This window comes from Apus apus, chromosome 2 (genome assembly GCF_020740795.1).
Source record: "Apus apus isolate bApuApu2 chromosome 2, bApuApu2.pri.cur, whole genome shotgun sequence".
NCBI classification, from domain to species: domain Eukaryota; kingdom Metazoa; phylum Chordata; class Aves; order Apodiformes; family Apodidae; genus Apus; species Apus apus.
The window spans coordinates 131182964-131205885 of NC_067283.1; the positions used below are offsets into that span (position 1 = coordinate 131182964).

The window sequence follows — 22922 nt, forward strand, 5'->3', positions numbered from 1 at the left end:
TACTGTATTTATTAATTAAATGAAGAATTTTCTTCATGTTGTCATACCAAGGGAGGGTTCCATGTCCTATGCCAAATGTGGGTAAGTATTATCAGCATATCCACATCTGAAAATAGGCTGAATTAGGAAAAAATAATCCAATTTTTTAAAATAGAAAACATGTTAGTGGAATATGCTAATGACCTGGACTATATTCATGACTACCACTAAATTAGGTGGGCAAGAGTCACCTGTTATGTAAAATGTAGATTCCGAATAGAGTAAAAAGATTAAAAAGGGTTGTAATGTCTTTCCCTGTGTGACCTGAAGCTGAATCCCAGGTCTTTATGTGGTTATATGATTATATATGTTTACATGATTATAAATCCATCCTCTCAGCAGCAGCTGTGTGTCCCAACTTCTTAGTCCCAAAATATAACTGGACAATGTAAATAACTGGAAGTATTCTGATTGATTGTAACAACAGGAGACATAGAAATTTGGGTTGAGTGAAACATCCTGACCAAGAACAAGATTTAATTTCCATTTCAGGCATTTTAAACAGCAACAGCACTCAGAGAGTAAGCAAAAAGAAGGTGTTAGGGCTGTTGCCCTCCATAGCAAAGAGGGGGTATTAACCCCAGAAGGAGGAGGTGTTCCTCAGGAACAATTAAGCTCAATTTCTCCAGCTCTTCATCTGATGGGGGATGTGGCTGTGCCACAGGACATGCTAGGGGGCCAATCCACTTGGCACTCAATTAATTATGATAATACCTGAGGATATGTTCATAACTGCTTGTTCATACATTGAGGAGTGTTGATCCACTTCAGGGTAAGAAGGCTCTACAGAGGGATCTGGACAGGCTGAGTCAATGGCCTGAGGCCAAGTGTATGAGGTTTAATAAGGCCAAGTGCAGGGTCCTGCAGTAGAGTCCACAACAACCCCAGAAAATGCTACAGGCTTGGAGAAGAGTGGCTGGAAAGCTGCCTGGTGGAAAAAGACCTGGGGATGCTGGTTGACAGCTGGCTGAACATGAGCCAGCAGTGTGCCCAGGTGGTGAAGGCGGCCAACAACAACCTGGCTTGTATCAGAAATAATGTGGCCAGCAGGACTAGGGAAGTGATTGTCCCACTTGGCACTGGTGAGGCCACACGTTGAATACTTTGGTCCCCTCGCTACAAGAATGACATTGAGGTGCTGGAGTATGTCCAAAGAAGGGCAATGAAGCTGGTGAAGGCCCTAGAAACAAGTCTTATGAGGAGCATCTGAGGGAACTGAGGTTGTTTAGTCTGGAGGAAAGGAGGCTGAGGGAACAGCTTATCACTTTCTACAACCATGTGGACACAGTCAAAATAATGTGTCCTCAAATATTCTAAAATAGAGCTTTCTGCCTAGAATATGGCCAGAAACTATAGCTCTGTATGTAAATTAAATTCTGAATTCCAATTAGGGATTATTCACAACAGAAATTCATTAGTTTACAGGAAACAGATAGTTTATGTGACCTGACTGCTTGATAAATAATTGGAGTGCAAATAATAACATTTGCATCTTAAATAGTCCAAGCTTTTATTGACGTCTAAAATCTGGAATATATCCACCTAAAATTGCAGCTGGAGGTGGAGCAAAAGCCAGTTAGCATATTGAGATAACATAGGTAAGTTATGTTCATCACCCGTGACACATTGTAGATGTGATGTAGCCCCTGGCTCAAGTTGGCTCTGCAGCTCAGACCAGCAGGTGCTCAGAAGTGGGTGGTCTGGGAATGAGTGGCCATTGGCACGGATGCAAAGCAAGGCTTGGGTTTCCCCTCCTAGGGCAAAAGAAAACTTTGTCACTGCTCTGCCGTTGCAGCCACCTAGCCCCTTAAATAGTTGCTGAGGTAATGAGACCATTTATTACAATCTTCTAAGCCATCATCTAGTTGGAAAAATAGTATGTAGGAAAAAAAAGCCCAGAAATTAAGACCTGCACTTTGACAGTTACAAAGACATGGTGTATCTGCAGCAGCAGTATCTACAGTTCCAGTGACCAGAACCAAATTTCCAAGGACCAAATTCCCCTATTAAAAACCAAAAGCAAAGATTTCTCAGATTGAACCTGAGCACCACTCTGCAGAGCATGGGGCTGAACACAGACCCGGTCCCAGGGTTGCTATGAGCTTTCTATCCCCTCTGACTTCTTGTAGATTGGAGAAGACTTGGTGCCTTTAACTATCAGTCTCCACTGAACTTCCCCAGAGTGTGTGCCACTTCAGGCAGGCAGCTCATTCAGTCTTAAATGTTTTTTTTGGGAAAAAGGAGCAACGTGGTACTTTATTAATTTTATTTATCTGGTTTAGAGTCAGATAAACAATCACCATTCAGTCCTTCCTATGGAAAATCCCTGCTTTCCTACCAGTTAATGTTGCCTGTATTCAGTAGGTACGTTGCACATGAAGCAGCTGCAGAATTGGGGCCCTGGAAAATATGTTCAGCTTTGCGTCAACCCCAGAGAAGGAAGATGTGTTAGTCTTCAACAAAAAGCTTGATAGTAGATCAAAATGTCTGAAAAATCAAAATACCTAATCTATAAATGCTCCTTATCCCAGATATAAACAGAACTAGGAATTTAAAAAACCCTGCATGTGGTTTAATGTAATTTTATTTACTTTTTGGTGTACATTAATCTAAGTTTGATAACACCAAAGTGTGTGGTATTATTTGACTCGTATCTGTAAATCTAGTACAAAAGTGTGCACCAAGAAGCTTTTGCACATAAATTAGATTTGACTATTCATGTTTTCTTGCTTCAGTTTTGAAAATCATGTGCATTAATGAACAAATACATTGGATTTTGTTTACAAGAAACCCCAATCTGTTCAGCCTATAGTCAGATTTCTCACCAAGAGCAACTGGAGTCTGGCTTGGCTACAGACACCTGGGTTTAAATCAAGATCAATAAAATTGTCCCCATCACTCCAAATTATTTCCATGTGTAGACATTTTTAACCCAACAAATTACCAGATAACTGACTCCTGCAAGTTAATTGCAGCATAGTTTTTCTGTACTTTATTGTCCTCTGTGGTTTGAAAGAATTCCTGAACTGAGCTTTTCTCCAGTCTTCTAGCCTTGTGCTATAAAAAAGTGGAAATATTGAGTCATCTTTAGGTGAAAACTTTCCGGTGTGTTTCCATGTTCATGAGACTTTGAAACCAGACTTCCTTTCACCATTCTGAGGCCAGGTCCCCCCAGCCTGTCCAAACTAAATAGCACCTGGGCAGACAGGAAGCCCTCGGTGATGTAGGAGGGGTTCATGCTCTGTCACTTGAAGGGAAGGTGATAAGCAAAAATGCAAAGAGGTAGAGCAAGGAACATCCTTCAGCAGAGAAAAGGTTGAGTTGCATTTGCAAGCAACATATATTTAATACAAAAGACTTCTTACCAAACCCGTCTGTTTTGGTGCTGGGCTCTTGTGGTTTATCCTTACACAAGGAAGGGAAACATCTAAGGAATTTGAGAGGCACTTGTGGCACTTGATAGTGGGTCTTTTCTCTCCTTAGGATGGAGAGTCTGCATCAGCTGCTCTTTTAGAAGTGGTGAGAACAGATTAATTATAGGTATCGGTTGTTTTTCTTGTACCTGACAGGTTGATAGTTTCCCAATCAAAGGACAAGATAGTTTTGTTTATCTCATATCTTTTTTATCTTATAAACAGGAAGTAATTAAAAATTAATTACTCAAAAAAACTTTACAAATCCATTGGAAGACTTGTTTCTTTAAGCCTTTTTTTTTTCCTGATGTCTTTTATAACAAAACCTGGAAGCACATTCAATTAAAATATCTAATCTGAACTTCTTTATTACCCATACATAACATTTTCAGCAAGCTGCTTTTTTTATTACATTCTGTAGCTTGCAGTCACATATAAATACAACAAAGAGAAACTCTGCAATTTGCAGCACAGAAAGTAAAATCTGTCACTCAGTAATGATGTAGATAGATAAAATTAGACCAGGTTTTTTAAGGTACTTGATATCTTGGTTCTCTTGACTTGTGAATACCAAGAATCAGAAACTTAGAGACTAAAGAACGTCTTCCTTAAGTTATCAGGCCATAAAATTGTTGCTCTTTGTCAGCTATTCAGTAAGAAAAAGTTTTGCTTTATCATTTTTATTCCTGGTATTGCTATAGGTCATTGCAAATGCAACCTGCTGGTGGTGGTGAAGTTTCCTGTACTCAGTAAACTACCAAAAGCTCACCAAAAAGTCATTTTCATATAAAATAGAATTGACAATATAGAAGTATTTAGGGGTTTAAACATAAGCATCTAGTGGTGCTTTAGAAAACCTAGGTTATTCAAGGACATTCAGGATGTCTGTACAAGCCTGACAAATAGCACACAGGACTTCCAGGATACCCAGGGGCAGGAGGAGACCCCAGGGCAGGAGGAGACCCCTTGCTGGGGCAGCAGCTGGAAACCTTGTGTCTCTCTGTAGGGCACCAGACTTCAGTTTAGGTACTTGAATAGCTCTGAGATCTCTGAAGGGTTTTTCCCAGAGGAACTGTCCCACAGAGGAAGATCTGGTGGTGGATTAGCCTGACAGTACCTCTTATCAGAAGGCAAAGCACCTATTTGAAGTTCACTTTTCTTCAGCAGCTGAAGAGCACTCCCCTCTTCTGCCTCCTTCCATCCCTTTTGCTAACAGCCTGGGGTCGCTTTCCAGCCAGGACTTGATGGCAAACTGATTAGCCAGCAGTGTGCCCTGGCAGCCAGGAGGATCAACTGTGTCCTGGGGTGCATCAAGCAGAGCGTTGCCGGCCGGTCAAAGGAGGTGATTGTCCCGCTCCACTCTGCACTGGTGCAGTCTCACCTTTGAGTACTGTGTGTAGTTTTGGGCACCACAATATAAAAAGGACATCAAGCTATTGGAAAGCATCCAGAGGAGAGCCACAAGGATGGTGAAGGGCCTGGAAGGGATGACTTATGAGGAGCAACTGAGGTCACTTGGGATTATTCTGCTTGGAGAAGCGGAGGCTGAGGGGTGACCTCATTGCAGTCTGAGGCTTCCTCAGGAAGGGAAGAGATGGGGCAAGTACTGGCCTCTTCACTCCTGTGACCAATGACAGGACTCAAGGAAATAGCAGGAAGCTGAATCGGGAGGTTTAGGTTAGATATCAGGAAAGGTTTTTCACCTAGAGGGTGGTTGAACACTCGAACAAGCTCCCCAGAGAAGTGGTCACAGCACCCAGCCTGCCTGAGTTCAAGAAGCATTTGGATGATGCTCTCAGGCACGTGGTGTGATTCCTGGGGTGCCCTACACAGGGACAGGAGTTGAACTCGATGATCCTGATGGGTCCCTTCCAACTCAGCACATTCTATGATTCTGTGATTCTGTGTGAGCCCACTGAAACCCGCACAGTGAAGGCTGGCAGCAGAAGCCTGGGAGGAGGCAGAGATAATTTCAGATTATTTTGAACCCCCTGCTTCTCAGAGCAGTTTATGCTGCAGTGCTGGTGGAAGCCTAACCACAGCTGGCTGGTGGCCAAGTGACTGTGCTGGGGGATTTCAGGATGGGGGTATGCTTCCTGCTCCATGATTACAGTGGCTGTTGGCTTGAGCCCCACCTAATGTCATGGAGCTGACAATGGTCTTGATGTACAGCATACCAGCTCTTAACTTACTGGAGTGACAACTAAAATTCAGATTTTTTTTCACTGGCACATTGGTGAAATGGTGGGAATTGGGAATTACTGAGAGCAACTGAGCCTGTCAGAGGTACTTCCTCAGGAGAGTGGCACTGTATGCCCACATAGTTGTTTCTTCTTCCTTGCAAATGAAGGCCACCCTGTGAGCTGTCTCAAAAGTTACTTAAGCCCAGCATACCTGTTGTAAAAGTGACCTGGCCTCCAACAAAAAGCTTTATATCTAAGCTTTTTCTTAGGTTATACTGGTTATACTTATTAGACCATGTATTTTAGTTTCAATAGAAAACAATGCAAAAAAGTCTAATAAAAAAGTAAATTGAAACTGAAACTGGCTTTTGTAGTAAGCAGTTCATATAAGAAGAAACTTCGATTCAGTGAGTAAGAGTAGAGATTGACCCTATATAACTTTATCTGTTAAGTACAAATCAAATAACTGTATCACAATAGCAGCCTCCTGGATGGACTTGGGTAGGACTTTTGTACAGCAAATAGAAAGCATTTATGAATGACAAAATGAGAAATTCAAATCTAATATAAAAGGAACATCGAAATAACCAAGAAAGACTGTCAGCAAAGTAGGAAATTGTTTAAACAAATATTGAAGATCCCCTCTTAATCTGTTCCTCTGTGTCATCTTTTCATCATACTTGTTTCATTGTTCTCATTCAATTTCCTTACATTTCTTTTCTTCCTCAAAAGTACAGCAAGATCTTTCTTCTGTAGATGAAAGCCCAAAAGCACTTTGGCTAGTATAGTTAATGTACATTTTCTCAAAATTGCATCTAGAGAGACTTGGCCCCTGAGTTGCATGGTCCCCCTGTAAATACGAAGATATATTTCTTCTTTTGAAGACAAAAGCACTACAGACTTCCATAGGAAGGAATCACAGGCAAACGTAGGAAACAAAGGATGGGATACTACAAAACTTCTCCTTTCCAGACTCTGTAAAGTCTCTTTCTCTTAGCTTCGGAGGGACTTTCTTCCCTCCTTTACAACTTTTTTATGAAGGACACCAAATGATCTATCTGTGATAGCTGGAGCCCAGACTCAGTGAGTTAGCAAACACCATTTAAGTAGTAGTAACCGTGACTGGTTTATACCAGCATTTATGTATCAAAACATACACATACTAAATTTAGGATGGAAATGAAAGATAATTCTTATTCAATAGAGCAATCAAGCTCTGGAATAGCCTTCCAAGCATTTGGGAGAAAAAAAAAAGAACCTAACTGCTTTTTACATGTTGCTTGCAAAAACATAGAAAGGGGAGTGCATGGTGTGCAACAGCAAGATACTGGATTCAGTGACCAACACAGCATGTCTAATTCTTTGCTCCTATGTAACAATTTATTTTTCTGCTTTGTTAAAAAAAATCCAAAGTTAAATGAAGTCAATGCAGCCTTGTTATTACTGAAAATCTTCTTGAGTAGTCTAAAAATAGGAACCAGTGAAAGTAAGAGAGAAGATTATAGGAGCTGAAAGATAAGACATGCAGTTTAGTTACTGATGATGCATTTATAGTAATTATGTAAATGACTGCATTCTGAGGGGTTGATATTCATTATAATCCAGAATACCTAGATTTTTTTAATTGCATATTTGAGTAATAGTAACAGTAGTGATTATGAAAATTATATTGCAAAACAAAATGGGGGGAAAAAAACTAGATAAGCATATGTCGACAATAGGATTCTACAACTAACATTCTGTTTGAGCAAAAAGGAAGTTTCAGATCAGTTTTTTGTTTTTTCAAAATCTGTGTTAAATTGGCTGGAACCTTTTTTTTTTCCTTTTTCTTTTTCATGTGATTATAATTTTTAAAGAGTTTCCAGAGAGTCTAGTCTTGTTCTCTTTTAAATTGCACTTTTTACAAATAACACCGTTTGCAGACTGCATGTAATTAATAGCTGCTGCCTAGGAATAACTTTGGGCCAGTATTGCTCAGTTTATCCTAACTACTAATTTTCATACTTGGGCTTTTCATCCAGTTTATTTGTTCATTACATTCATCCCTAGATTCTTTTCAGATCTAAAATGCAATAGCTGTCTCCCATCTTGATGTTTTAAAGTGGACAACATACCTAGATTCCACTGGAAATGAAAAGCCAGAACAAAAAGGAGTTCTTGATTTTGTTATACCTCATAAAGAAATAGAATTATGTTCAGGGTGGAGATTACATAAAACATGGAAGGCAGATAGATGAAGTTCAAGACAAAAATAGCAGCAGTGGTACATACTGCAATAAGCGACTGTTTTTGATATTCTAAGCCAACTGATTAAAGTACTACAATGTTATGGATAGCTTAACTGCACACAATTAATTCTTCCTGTAGATTTGATTGCTACACACTGTCTTTAAAAGACAAACTCTATTGCACTAGTTTAACTGGACATATATCTCCTTGTACTACAGTGACTAGGGGTTTTGATTCTCATAGTTATTTGAAAGATGTGAGATACTGATCGAAGGATCTTAGATGAAGAAGAGAGTTTCAGGAAGAGTGAGTACTTTCTGAATTGCACATCAGAAAACATCCTCTCAGAATATTTCTCATTGAGCTAGTCAAGCCAACTGCAGCCTCAGGCTGTCTTTCTTGCACTGTGTTTGAACATCCTATCAATTGTCTTCAGGCACCATCAGTGGCTGGGCACCACTTGCATGGATGTCATTAATTAATACCATGGAGGGGAATAAGGGTTGAAAGATTTGCTGTAAATTTATGTTTTTCACAGGGAAGACAAAGGGAAAGACAGAAAAGCAATGGAAGATGTGGCTGTGTACATATTAGGCATTATGTGCCCAGCATCAAGAATGCAAAGTTGAATGGAGAAAAAAAATCCTACTCTGCTAGGCAGAAGTTAGCTACATTGCAGCAAAAATTTCTGTTAATTGTTGGGCCCAAAGAAGAACAAAAGAGGATTATTCTGGTCAAAAAATGGTTCTATTTTTTCATTCTAAGAAAACTATATCAATAATAGTTTTGAGCAGTCAGAATTTGATAAAAGGATAAAAAGTAGTAACATCAACGTATCAGAATAATAAATTGATCTGTTACTGAGCTCCAGCTGCACTAGGTTTTAAGAACTGTTCCTATTGTTTCTCATATTCTACTGTTTATAGTTAAAACAGAATCATAGAATCATAGAATGATTAAGGTTGGAAGGGACCTCAAAGATCATCAAGTTCCAACCCCCCTGCCATGAGCAGGGCACCCTACCTCTAGATCAGGTTGCACAAAACCTCATCCAACCTGGCCTTAAAAACCTCCAGGGATGGGGCATCAACAACATCCCTGGGCAGCCCATTCCAGTTCCTAAATACCTACAAAACTGATGAAATGCAGTCTATAAACTCCTTTTAAATCCATCTGGAAGATTTTTCTTTTCACTATGGATGACTTGACCTACATTCCATGGGTTGCTCTTTTACCATGCCCTGATTTTTGATGAGACAGACTTTCCAGTGGTTAGAACTGGAGTCCTGATCCTTTTTGCATAAATCCATGTACTCATCTGCTCATCAGCTGTCTGTTGTAAACTCATCTGAAGAGAGTAGTGCTGGTCACAGTGCAAAATGTGTCAAGCCTTCGAGCCATGAATTCTGAGCACTCCCACAAGGATATTCCAGAGATTCACCACTTTACTCTGAGCTACTTATCAGAGTAATGAAAACTCTTGGGAACTCCTTTGATCTTTTTTGGGGAAGCCTTGTACCCACTGGGACAGAAAGAGACAAAGCTAATTTTTTTGCTGGTAGCAGAGAAGATATGACAAAGAGTCAGAACTTAAAAAAAGAAATCTTAGTTAATATCCATACCTTTCAACATAAAAGTGTATAGAAATAACTTGACAGCAGATTAAGAAACATTAAACCTAGCCATTCTCTTGTTGATAACTATCAAAACCACCAACAGCTTTGATGTTTTCCTTGTATTCTTACAACCTTCTCCCAGGAGCAGTGGCACTATATATCCCTGCTACCTGCTCATAAAGAGCATGGCCAAAACACAGTTTCTTGTCTTTTACCTACATGATGCACTTAACAGCAGTTAAATACGACTTACTTTTTGTCCATGCATTAATTTTTTTACATACTATTATCACAATAAGAGTGCCTTGCTTCTTCAATAATCCCAGTATAGGAGAGTGATAGACTCTTGTGCTGTTCTTGTGCCCACTATTAAAAATGTGTGTCAAAATTCTCTTATGATAACCCCTGGCCGCCTGTTTTATTTTGTTGCTCTTATGTCTATATTGCAAGTGCTTAATAGAGGTTGTCACTGTTCCAGCTCTCTAGGCAGAATTTAAACATGTAATCTATTCTGAATAATTAATACTTTTAAATACTTTGAAAAACTTGTAAAGTTTTTGCCACACTCTAAAGTTGAATCTATTAATGGTTTGGCACGTTATGACTTTGCTCACTCTTATGATGAGGATGCTATAAAAGTTGCATTTGTTTGAAGTCAACACTATGAGTATCTCTGGATCTGGCTTCTGTTGAAATAATTATTTTATTCTGGCTCTGTTCTGACTCTATCCTAGAGTCTGAAGAATTAGAATTTAGTGACTGAAATTTAAAAAGCTTGAATTCTTTTTAATTTTTGTATAGTTTTTCTGAATAATTTAGTATTCTCTGTTCAAAGTTGTGACCCAGGGCATTGTCCTGCTAATGCAGGGTCTGAACACACAGGGCACGAGACATTCCATGATCAAGGGAAATTTAAATAGACTATTCCTTACTGAGTTTTACTCAAAACTTTTCAGTTCCCCTGTTAAGATAAGCATAAATAATTTTTATGACATTTATTTGATCCAACATATAAAATAGGAAACAGAAAATTGCAAACAAATATAACAGTAATAGATAATTATTATAAGTAATGTTATAAATAAAATCAAGCACAAATAAATAAGTTCTAAAGAAAAGTGTTAAATAGTAAACTAGTATACAGAAAAATAGCAATATAGAAAGGAGAGGCCAAGGGGACCAGGTTTCTTCAGCCTGGAGAAGAGGCTGAGGGAAGATGTCATTCTGCTTTCTAAAGAGAGAAAACAAAACAGGTTCTCTACAGAGAAGGCAAAGCAAAGTTGTCTCTTCCAGGGGTGCCAAGCAAAAGCACAAAAGTCAACAACAGATACAGCCTGTGAACGGGAAAATGCTGACTTGACATATGTAAAATATTTCACGTGGAGAGGGTACTGCAACAATGGACCAGAGAGATGTTGTCATTTCCATCCTTGGAGATGTTCCAAACTCAGCTGACATGTCCCCAGGCAGCCTGAGCTAGCTTTGAAGTTGGCCCTGCTCTGAACAGGGGGTCAGACTAGATGACAGCCAGACATCCTTCTCCCTTAAGTTTGTGGAGCTCTTGCCTAAGCTCCCAGCCCTGCTGAGAGATTTCAGAGTTATTTTTTGTCCCAACCAAGCCAGTTTGCTTGCCCCAAGTAAGCAAACACAGGTATCTCCCTCCTTCGACACCTCAAGGAGTTGCTTTTCTAAGTGGATCAGCGTGGTGTCAGGTCACCTGTGGAGAGAGCACCAGGCTCAAGAGGATCAAGAGAGTCGCTGAACATGTCACAGCCTTGAGATGCGGACTCCTTTAGGAGATACCTGATCCCTGCCTCCTCTGCCTTTAGAAGAGGAGGAGCTCTTCTGCAACTTTTAAGATAGCTGCAAGCCAGTTTTAAAGACCACCATGACCTTTTCCACAGGGAAATCACTAATTATGTGTATTTTCAATTGCATTAATGGAAACCCAAATCCTAGCTTCTCACAAAGGTCGCAGTTGCCTCCTGATGAGGAAGATGTGGAAAATTACCCTCATTCACTCACCATCAGTAAAACTAACAAGCAGAATGATATGTTAACACAGATTTATTTCATCTGAACTGCACAAACTGCTGTGCAGTATAATGTATATGCTAATGAATGGTAATTTACAGCTAATGAAATTCAAGAAACAGGCCATTTTTCTAATTTATGTACAGATGCCATCAGTGGGTCCCATTATTAATTGGTGGTGGAATATGCTGACAGTACAAATGACAGGCATGCAGTTACACTGTTTATAATATAATATACACTTAATACATTTTTCTTAATTCAGAATTAACATTTTATTTCCTCTAGTCAAATCTTGTACCAGTATGCCTTTAGTAAAATGCAAATGAAGGCACTTTTCTGTAGGAAGTAGAGTGATGAAACAAAAACAAAGCACAGCTGGTAATTCTTCATTGCTGAGTGCTGGAGTTGAGGTTTAAGTTGAATTGTAATTTTCCCTCCATGGCTTAAATTATAACAAAGCAGGCAATTTACAGATGCTGAATACCTTCTTCCATGATCTTTGAAGAATTTTAGAAGGACAGGTAAGAGTAGTTACCTTTCAGCAGGCAGGAACTGAAGTTGCCCAGCATTTCTGTGAGCTCAGAATTGCTGGCCTCAGAGTCATTATTTAAAAGAAAATATTGAGTAGCTGTTTGTCCAACTGAGTGCATTGAGAGTTAAGTAATTCCACATAGAAGAGCTGTAAACACCAGTATTTGTGTAAAATATACATAAGGAAAGAGTCTCTGATAATTCTAGAGTCCCCCGGGTGATGGGGGATCCTGCCTGCCAAGCTCATCTTTACAAAAAAGCTCTGCCTACGTAAGGTAACTCTAAGCCATATTTAGAGATCACAAGTACCTTTTCCATAGGGAAGCCTTTAAATATAGAACCTATGGGACAACAGAACAGGAAGAAAAAAGACTATATCCTGTTGCAATGCACAAAACTGGAATATTCTGGTGAAAAAAAGCTTTACTAACTTTCAGATGCAGGAAGGCATTTCTGAAGGAGTCAAAAAGCAGACAGCCTCAGACAGTAGCATTACACAGCTGATGTTGATATGATCCCCCCCATCAGTGAGGGCCCACCTGAACAGTTAGCAAAGGGGGCATCTACTACCTCACTGGGCAACCTCTTCCAGTGTTTCACCACCCTCCTTGTAAAAAATTGTCTTCCTTATATCTAGTCCAAATCTACTCTCTTTTAGTTTAAAACCACTACCCCTTGTCTTACCGTAATTTAATATAATAGTGAAATATTTAGATATATGGTTCCAAAAATAATTAAACAAATTAAAGGAACACAAATCAGTCAAATACACAAATTCAGAAGACAATCTCTCTGGCACAGACAGTCCTTCAGCCAATTCAGTTCTGCAGTTTTCGATCATATCTTGGCTTTTCCATGCTTAAGCAAGTAATGTGGTACTGCCCTCAACTGGAGTTAAGAACTATAAAGAAAAAGGTTTTTTTGAGTAGAAACTATGTTTTGCCACTGTGTACCTGGAACTTTCTCAGTCTGAGTGGGATCCGTGTCTATACCTGAAAGTTCAGAGGTCTTTCTGTTCAGAAACATAAAGGTTACTTATGTGGTTTGTGTGTATAAGCAAGCTGCATGTATTTCAATCTGCTTCTTTTCTGAATTAAGTCTGAATCTTCCCTCACATATTTCTAACCTTGTAGGCAAATCTTCATCTCTTTATGTTGTTGTTCATGTCATTTTAGGACTATCAAGAAGCTTCTAATTTGGAGCAGTTTGTGACTCGCTTTCTTTTGAAGGAAACAGTGAATCAGCTTCAGTCCCTCCAGAGCTCCCTGGAATGTGCCATGGAAACTACAGAGGAGCAGACTCGGCAGGAGAGGTGAGCAATCCTCTTGCCCAACTTGTGAACCTCCAAGACTGTTTTACATTTCACCCACTAACCTGGAGAGGGACTTTTTTACAAGAGCATGTAGTGCCCTTGTAAAATAATTAGACTAATGGCTTTAAACTGGAAGAGGGTAGATTTAGTTTAGACATTAGGAAGAAATTCTTCACTATGAGGGTGGTGAGACACTGGCACAGGTTGCCCAGCAAAGTTGTGGATGCCCCATCCCTGGAAGTGTTCAAGGGCAGACTGGATGGAGCTTTGAGCAACCTGGTCTAGTGGGAGATGCCCCTGCCCATGCATGGAGGTTGGAACTAGATGAGCTTTAGGGTCCCTTCCAACCCAAACCATTCTGTGATAAATAAGCGTACACTTTTATTCCAAATAGGAAATCAATAATAGGGGTTTTCTTGAAATTGAGTACAAGCAGGTTCCAGTCTAGTCCTCTGGTGGGTTGTATGTAGAACTGACATAATGTGGCTTACTGTAAAGGGATTTTATGCTGCAGAAAATGCTATCCTAAAACATCTCCTTAACATAACGTGTGAGCTTTTGGTGAGCCTTCATTTTGTGCTTTAGGAGACCAGGGAGCTTTCCAAAGAAGTGACCTGGGAATTATTTACTGAACTGTTCAGACTACTGTCTGCTATTCTTTGCAACCACTCATCCATCCAACTAACTGTTCAAAACTAGCCATAGTTCTGGTCCTTCACTGCTCTCCAGTTGGATGATGAGAAAGAACCATGTAGAGACAGCCTTCAGTCCTCACACAGACTCTCAAGTTTCAATAACTCTGTCATCACTGTAGAAACAAAAATAATTTCTGTATCTGGCATGTTTCAGTGCTGGTCCCAGAAAACGTATCTGTACTCCATCCATTATTAGGTAATTATCATCAATTTTCCTTCCTTATCAAGAGATAAAAGTTGCTGTTTATTTTTTCTGTCTTTAAGCTGAAGGGGCCAATGTTTAAAGTTCCTATCTCACTTTAGGTGTTCTTGTGATCCCAGTTCCTCTGCAGAGATGCTAGAAAAATTAGGCTAGGTCAGAATCACACAACAGACAGACACTGACCCAGAACTTTCTCTCCCTAAAAGAGAAGTTTACACCAGCTTAAGGCTCCTTTTTTTTTTTTTTTCCTTTTTTTTTTTTTCTTCACTAGCAACCTAAACACAATTAATAGTGAAAATACAGAAAAGAATTCAGTGGAATCAACAGGTATTTCTCCATTTCAATTCAAAAGGCAACATACAAGCACATTTTTTGAAAACAGAGAGAGGAGATCTCTCCCACATGTTTTACCTTATGAAGTCTACCATGTTTCTGTGCAGACAAGGTCCAACAAAACCAGAAGTGCTCTCAGTTCCGTGGCCAGGAAAACGCTCAGCTCGAAGGCTTCAGAGGAACAACAGCCTGTCACTAAATAGCCCTCATTTTGGCACAGGTATAGTATTTCACATTTTAAAGTTATTTAAAAACATGTGCATGCACAAAAATATAGGGAAAAATCTCCATGTACCTTCCTCTCAAAATTTTTATTTAGAAATGGTATCTCAGATATTTTACTGACAGAAATCAGTCTTCAATTTAATACAGAATATTAGCTCAAATGGTAAGGAAAATAAATATGTACCCATAGATCTGAACTGATAAAAAATAAATACGTAATTATGAGCCAAACTGGTTTTTTTGGGGGTTGATTGAGCATTTCTTAGGTAACATTTGTAGCCTGCAGGTAAGAATGAAAAGGCAAAGGCTGTAACCTATACAGAACCAAGTTCTCTGTCATGACTTGCATCCAAATTGAGAGAAACAAACATGAAACAGAAACACAAAACCTGAAAGAAAAAATATTTTATTTACGATGGTACAAAGAAATACCCATCTGAGACAGCATTTCTGCTTTGGAAAACATGAGAGGGATTCTTTGGAAGCAGTGACATTAAGCTTGAGGCTGCAGGGAAGGCATCTCTAGGCTTTGTCATGTATCTGAGAAACAAGGCTTGAAGATGGCTGAAACACCAAAGTACCTGATGCGTCAAGTCCACTTTTTGACCAGTCACTCAGATCTGAACAGGACATGCCAGAAACATCGATCATTTAGCTGCAAATTTACACCCAACTAATTATTTTCTGCTGTTTATAAGAACTTATTTATTTATTTATTTGTTTTAATTGGGAAGCAACATATGTACTCTTAACTTTGAATAATCCTGGAATCCTGCTGGAAGCACTGTGTCAGGACCACAGCAATGTCCTACCAGCCAGGGTCCTATAGCAGGTCTGCTGTCTCTCTGCAGAAGGAAGATAGATGCTAGCACCTAAGCTGTATTGACCATGCCAAGAATATTCAAGACAGTCTTGACTGCATTTCTTTCACCTTCACCAGTGCTCTCAGGTAAAAGAGGACTAGCAGAAAAGACACAGCACATGGTCTCTCCATGGGATATATTTGAAAGGCATCCCAGAGACAGTCTGACTAGGCAGCAGAAGAGCTGACTTACTTTTACAAAAACTTTCACATAAAGAAGATCAAGAAATGGCAAACTAAGGAAAATATTAAGACAGAGAAAACTTTAACATACCCACAAACCCAAGCTTACTTTGCATTTTGAGCAGAAGGTGCTAAGGTTATGAGCTGGTTCCATCTGCAGGGGACAGCATTCCTTTCTTCAGGTATCAGCATGATTTCAAAAGCACTGGTATTAGTCTAGAATGTAGTTGTCGTTCTGTATTGGATTTCTACTCTATCTTTGAAAGAAAGAAAATAATTCATATAGTCAAATAATGTTTTCCTTTACTTACACTAGTTGCAGCATAATCATTGAGAAGCAAAATAAATTGCAACCTAAGATAAACCTGTTTATGAAATAAATTAATATACTATCCTCCAGCATTTAGAAACATTTTAAAATGTTAATTTTTTGTATTTTCCAAAGGTTGGATTGAGGAAGACAGCCAGTGGGTGACCCAGATAAACAGACTGCAAAAACTGATTGACAGGCTGGAAAAGAAGGTGTGTGGGTTTTTTCACCTGTTTGTTCTCTTATTTTCAGTTTACTGAAAATCTGTAAACCACAAATGCTTTCAGTGTCCCAGTCACAGTCTTCCCAGTTAATAATGTATGAAAAGTCATTTAAGGGAGCTAACACTCATTAAATGCCTATGTATTCCCCTCATCACCATCTTTTCCTATTTCATGAGAGCACGACATGGTTTTCCCAAGCTCTGCTTTCCCCTTCCCATCACTACAAGTCCTTATAAAGATCAGAAAAGCCACATCATTCCATGACAGGAGGATGTTATTGTATTTAGTTATGCTTGTTTTGGGGAACATGGGACAAGTGTCTCTTTTTAGGTTTTGGTTTTTTCTCTTCCTCTCCAAAATTTCCCACTGAAGCTTGACAGAAAGTTTTGTTTCCTCCTTCCCCATCGGATAATACTAAATTATAAAGATTAAAAACACTTTCCTAATAAGTACAGTTCAACCAAAAGCTGATACAAATCCAACCATCCTGCCTGGGAGCTGTGAGAGCTGCCCCAGCTCCTGGGCTTTACTAGCCCCCAGAGCCCTGAGATTGCCTGTGGTTCCCACATGGAAGCAGAGCCCTCCAGGAGTCTGACAAATTACCCATCTGATCCAATGATACCAAGGTCTCCTTAGGGCTTGTAAAAACCTGAGTGGCATCTGTCTGTACAGAAAATTTATTTTGTCTTTAATCAGATTTACTGCTTTTAAAAGTTGGCTTACTTCTGCGTGTGATGACTTCATTGGTTTTTTTGGAGAACAAATTGCCCCTCATTACTTCTCCTCATTGGTCCCAGTTTGGGACCAAAATTTGGTGTTTCTGTTATCTCAGCTTTATTCCTGCTTAGCTGCATCACCGATACAGTCATCTCCAGCACTGCTGGCCTTGTAAGACTCAGTTTCTGAGGTCTGACAGTCTCTCACATCACTTCTTAACCAGCTGTGAAATTCGGCCATTCCTTGTGGCACTGTATGTAACTTCTGTCAGCTTCTCACTCTATTCCTTGCTATGTTCAGCAGCTCCTATGGCCTGCTCAGTCCATTAAGCCTCTAGCCAGGGCATGCTCATCTGCCTGAACACAACTGCTTCCTTAGAGGTCACTTCTGCATGAGAAAAGCAATTACACAGCAGTTGCCACATTAATGACATTTTAGCAGCAACTCGGTTGTTTTGGAATAGCTACACATTGGATTTTGAAATGTCAAAGTCTGTCAAGGAATGTAACTCTACTTTCGGTCCAACTTTACTCGCAGCTCTGCTTTGGAAGCAGCAGCTCACTGGCCTGGTACAGTTACCAGCCAACATGGACTGATGCCAAGAGGAGTTTTCTCCAAAAACTCTAAAACTCCAAAAGGAGTTTAAGAAAACTTAAGATTGAAAAGAATGTTACTGGAAAAAGAAACCTGGCATACAGAAACAGTGCAATGCAAACATTACAGAAAGCAGCCAACCATTTTGTAGTAAATAAACTTACAAGAAGGATATTACAAGATGATCAAATCTGTGACAGATAAATGACAGAGAACCTCCATTTGGCTCAGTGCCAAAGGGAAACAGTGACAGGGCATAAATCTTCCCTAATTTTATCTTCATCAATATAAAACTTAATTGATAAAACATAGCAATTAGACAAACCTACTTTTGCCAATAAAGAGACTATATCCACCTTTGCCTAACTTAGCATCAGCTTGACTTTGTCTCTCACAGCCAGATGTAACTGAGAGTTGAGAAGTTCACCATCTCTGCAGCTTCTCCAGGACCACATCCTTTGTTCTGGCAATTTTTTCTGGCCTCTGTGAGCTAAAAAACCCAATTTACTAGGCATGCAACTTAGAAATCATAAAACTTCTCATCCTATAAAGTATTGTAAGGCATATTAAAAAGTGTAAGAATTCTTTTGTATTGACAACATTCCCTCTTGTCCTCATTTTAATAGATTTACACTTCATTACAGTGGGAGGAGCCCCCTGTGATCCATTATTTAAATAGCATCTAGCAAAACATCTGGGTCATGACTGGAACAGGCATGTATTGGAAAAAGGGTGCTGGTGCCTCTTAGCAGTAGGAGACTGTCAGCCCATCTACTCTGTTCCAAAGCAAAGTCAAGAAAAGGCAAAGTCAACAAAAAGCAACGCAGCTCGCTTGAATAACCGCTGACTTCAGACTGAAATGAATTAGATAGAATCATCAAGCAGTGACCAAGTGGGTGGTCACCACTTTCCACCTGAGATGTGGCATACATAATGGCCTCCTCTCAGCATAACTTAATCATTTTTAGTCGAGATGATGTCTAGGTTAATCCACCACATCCATCCAAGTGTTCCATTTCAGCAGCCATGAAAGCTCTTTTTATTTTTTTTTAATTTTTTTTTCTCCGCTTTGCCTGGAAGCACATTAGAAGGATCACTCAATCACACTAAGAGGCAATTTCAGAAGCAACCCGTTCTCAGTTGAGGGGAGGTAGGACTGAAGAGGCATTGCAAAGCCTCAGCTCTGAGCTGCAGTCTTGGTCACCTTTCATTTCCTGGCTGCATTGTAACTGTCTGGCAGGAGCTCTCATCTGCATTGGGCTACTTCACTTATGCTCAACATTGAGACAGACAATGTCCAAGCATTCTTTCCACATGGACGAGGACTGTGCTAGTGCTTGCATGCTCTGAGGTCACAGCAAGCTGTCTGTGACTCACCTCATCTGTTTAATCATGCTCTGTCTAAAGACATACTATTGCTAAAGAAATTGTATAGATTATTTTTAACTTCTTGAGGTCGCCAGCAAGTTATCCATCAGTGATTCCTACTGGAAAACTACCTGGTGACTGGTTGATTTAGTGCTGTCTGACTCTTCTGCTGTCTTCTGTCAAAGGTGAATTTAACCATGAATCAATCTTTTAAGTAATCTTTTTTTTTTTTTTTTCCCCTCAAATTCTAAAGTTACATATACTGAAAAAAACAGAATTATTTTATTGCTAACTTAAGAGAAAGTTTGCAGTATAACGTCATTCCTTTCCTCTCCTTTTCAGTACCTTTCCCTAGAAAAAAAAATTGCACTGGAAGTATAAAACAACCACAGGAATATGCACTTTCCCTCAGGGTTTTTATCTGAAGTGTCTGCACTGACAGATGAGCTATTAAAGCTGGGTGGTTTCACACAGACACATTTCATGCCTTTCTACGCACATTCTGCAGGAGAGGTTCAGCTATGCAACAGTTACTACCACTTCACTCCTGCCTTGCTCTGCCACCTGCTGCTGGTGGAGGTCCTCTTCATTTGAATTCTACCTGAACACGTCTTGATGGCTTTTCAGAGTGCAGTACTTGTGCTGGTGAAATGCCTGCTACCTACAGTTAATTAGTCCTCACCCAGCTGCAAGCATCTTTGTCACATGAGAATTGTTTGCACTGAGAAGCAAAGGACTAAGAGTTGGTTATTGCAACACTATCTGTTTTTTTAAGGCATATGGGTATTTTTTCAGAATATCCACATGACACTGGGTTAGAAGGTAGAGCTTGTGCCTGCCATGTAAATGAGAATTTGTTGTGCATTACTAGATGGTGTTTGCACAAATCAACAACTCAAGAAGCGTGCCAAGCAAGCACACTGTTGCCCCAGAGATGCATCTGTTTGCTACTGCCCAGCCTGTCCTCAGATGCAAGTGCAGCAGTTCAGAAACCTGCCTGGAACACCATGCACATCTTTTTCTGTACAGTCCCTTGCAACCACACCCCCCTCCCAAGAAGTTTCTCTGTGTAAAGTTTTATGACTGCATAATAGTAGCTGACAGTTCATTTCAGATTACCATCCTTGCTCATCTCCACAGTCCAAGAGACAATTGGAGATGATAACTGTCTCTTCTCGATTAAGTCCAACATACATTTGTGAAGTGGATTTGTTACAAATGAAAAATAAACTGCTTAGAACTTTACAGAACAGCCTGGGTTGGATTTAACCACTGAAGCATGCAAGATTCTGCATACAATTCTTGTGCTTGATTTACAGCTAACAGAGAAGGGGTTTAATTATAACTTTTGGAGATAAAACAGAATCTAGCCATTGGAATAGTTTATTAAAAAGGTAAGACCAAAATACAGCTGCAGTATTTCCTCTTGTATTTCTGTTTTCTTTTCAACTGCCTCAAAGGACCTAAAGCTTGAGCCATTTCAGGAGGAAGTTTTGGAAGAAAAGGCAAAATCTGTAAGTGCTTTGACATTTAATTTTTAAATGCTGGGTACTGAGACAACAACCTGACCCCTTTTGTTAAAAAATAATTTAAAAAATATCCATCCTTACTTTTTCCAGTGGCAAGAATCCATTTCAGTTAGCAGAGCACATTGTGCAAAAGGCAACAGAACAAAATCTAGAACGTGGGCAAAACTTTTATATTGATTTTTCATTGTTTTCAATGGATTCAGTGGGCCAAAACCTCAACTCATGGAGGAAAAGGTGTCATTAATACAGTGTACCAAATTTGGCAGCAGTGTGTATGAGGCCTTAGTTTCTCTGCCCGCAATCACCTAATTCTACATTCGTGCTTTAAATCACAGTTGCACAGGCTCTCTTCCCCTCTCCCATAACTGCTATAGAAAACCTTATTGGAAAGATAGGGGAGCATCTGATGCTAAGCAATAATCAATATTACAACTTACAAGACCAAAAGCAGGACCAGAAATAAATTTACTTAAGTAAGTTTATGTCCTAAGCTTGAGCTCTATTTTTCAAATACACTAGCATCCCTAAATTCAGGGCTTTGAACATAACAAAAAGCAGATCAAATACACATGAAAAAAATAACCAAAATACATTATCCATAAAATTCCTTATTGTATTACAGGTGTGGGGGTTTTTTATGCAATACTGCTAGAAGGGCTGCTTATGACAGAGGGATAATCTATGAGATAACAGTATCAATAATCAAGGCAGAAACAAGTAAAAAAACCTGTACAAGAGATTAAGTTGTATTAAGAAGCACATGGTGTTTCTTTAAATATTGCATTAGTAAACTTGACAAGCCTTCATGGATGAATCAATATGTAAACTACATACATTAGCTAAATTATAATAATTCAGGATAAATAGGTTTTCTGTTCTGCCAAGTTCCATTGACCTCTTTTATAAAGATTTTTTGCAGAAAGGTGAAGAGAAAAAAACGCTTTCTATTAATAATTTAACAAGGGCTACCATAGGCATCTTATTCAGGCATGAGTCAGAGATCTACAAGGTCAAAGACTACAGGAGCACCTGAATCAAACGTAACACTGCATCCAGATGGTGGGAATATGCTCTCAAACCTCACACTGCTTGCATACAGATTCAGCCAAGGAAACATGCTGACTTTATTACTGAACATTTCAAGGATCAAAATTTGCTTCACACTCTTTTGAAAACACTCTCTCATCCTGGCTTAGGACAACTCTTGCCTTCTCTAAGGTGAACTCTCATTTTGGGTGTTTCCATTCTGTGCCTCAGCCTGCCTAGCCATAAAAGCCACACATGAGCATTTCTACTTCTCCACTACTCTGGAGCACCAAAACAGGGATGGCAAACTTCAAAGGAACTGTTGTAGGTTTTCTTTGATAATTGTGTTTATTATTGTTTTATGATAAACTTCTCTGAGTTTAAAGTACAAGCAATTCAGCACTAATATTGTTATGTTTTTGTGTCAGCACATAATGATTGTTCAACGTAAAATGTCTGTGATAGAAGAAGAAACTGAGGAATTCCGGCTTGCTCTGAAACACTACGTGGAATCTGCTGCTTCTCAGGGTGGCTGCTTGCAGTAAGTACAACGTTACTGCCCCTGGGCTGAAGGATGGAATGTCGTGCATAACCTAAGTGGAGCTGGATTATTTATGAAGAGAGAACTTGTAACAGCTTTTCTGGCTGGAAAACAGGTGTGAAAGACAAAGCTTTTCAAAGACAATTAAAATCAGAAAGAGATGTCAAAGTATATGTGCAGACTTTCAGTGGTATCACAAAATGACAATACAGGCTATCCCAAAGATACTAACAAACTTTTAAGGATTCTCGGCTCTGCAGGTCATCAGTTTGTTTCTTCTGGAAGCTCCTAGGCTGACATTCTTTATTGGAAAAATTATTTGCCATTCTTCATTTGCACTCACCTGTCAAGTGAGCAATTTATCAACTTGTTTGCCAGTTTTCTGCTTGGAAGCTTTAAAAATCTCCCCTTTAGGCTTTAATTTTAATTAATTCATAATAATGAATCAGAAAAATTAAAAAGCAAAATTTTCAATGAAACTGTGTATTTCTGCTTTGCTCCTTTTAGAATAAAACATTAGAACTGTGCTAAGAAAAAATTGTAGTGACTCACAACTGTACAGAATTTCATAATTTAGCATACTTGAGAATGCTACAGTCCACACTACAGATCATTATGAAATAAACACTTTTATAACGTGTACACAATACAGTATCTTCCAAAGGCTTCACAGGCTGCCTGTCACATCCCTCATTTATAAGCATTGTTACGAGATCATCACACTTACGATAGTATCAGTAGTGTTCACACAGG

The 22922-nt window shown here is 39.3% G+C and overlaps 1 protein-coding gene across 1 annotated transcript in view; it reads left to right on the top strand.

Moving 5' to 3' along the window:
- Window positions 1-22922, top strand: part of NECAB1 (N-terminal EF-hand calcium binding protein 1) — a 55920-nt gene that overhangs the window by 27297 nt on the left and 5701 nt on the right. Inside the window, exons 6-10 of the mRNA XM_051610833.1 lie at window positions 13224-13360; window positions 14698-14810; window positions 16306-16382; window positions 20534-20587; window positions 22057-22169. Coding sequence (XP_051466793.1) covers window positions 13224-13360; window positions 14698-14810; window positions 16306-16382; window positions 20534-20587; window positions 22057-22169 — 494 coding nt within the window. The remainder of the gene's footprint in view (window positions 1-13223; window positions 13361-14697; window positions 14811-16305; window positions 16383-20533; window positions 20588-22056; window positions 22170-22922) is intronic.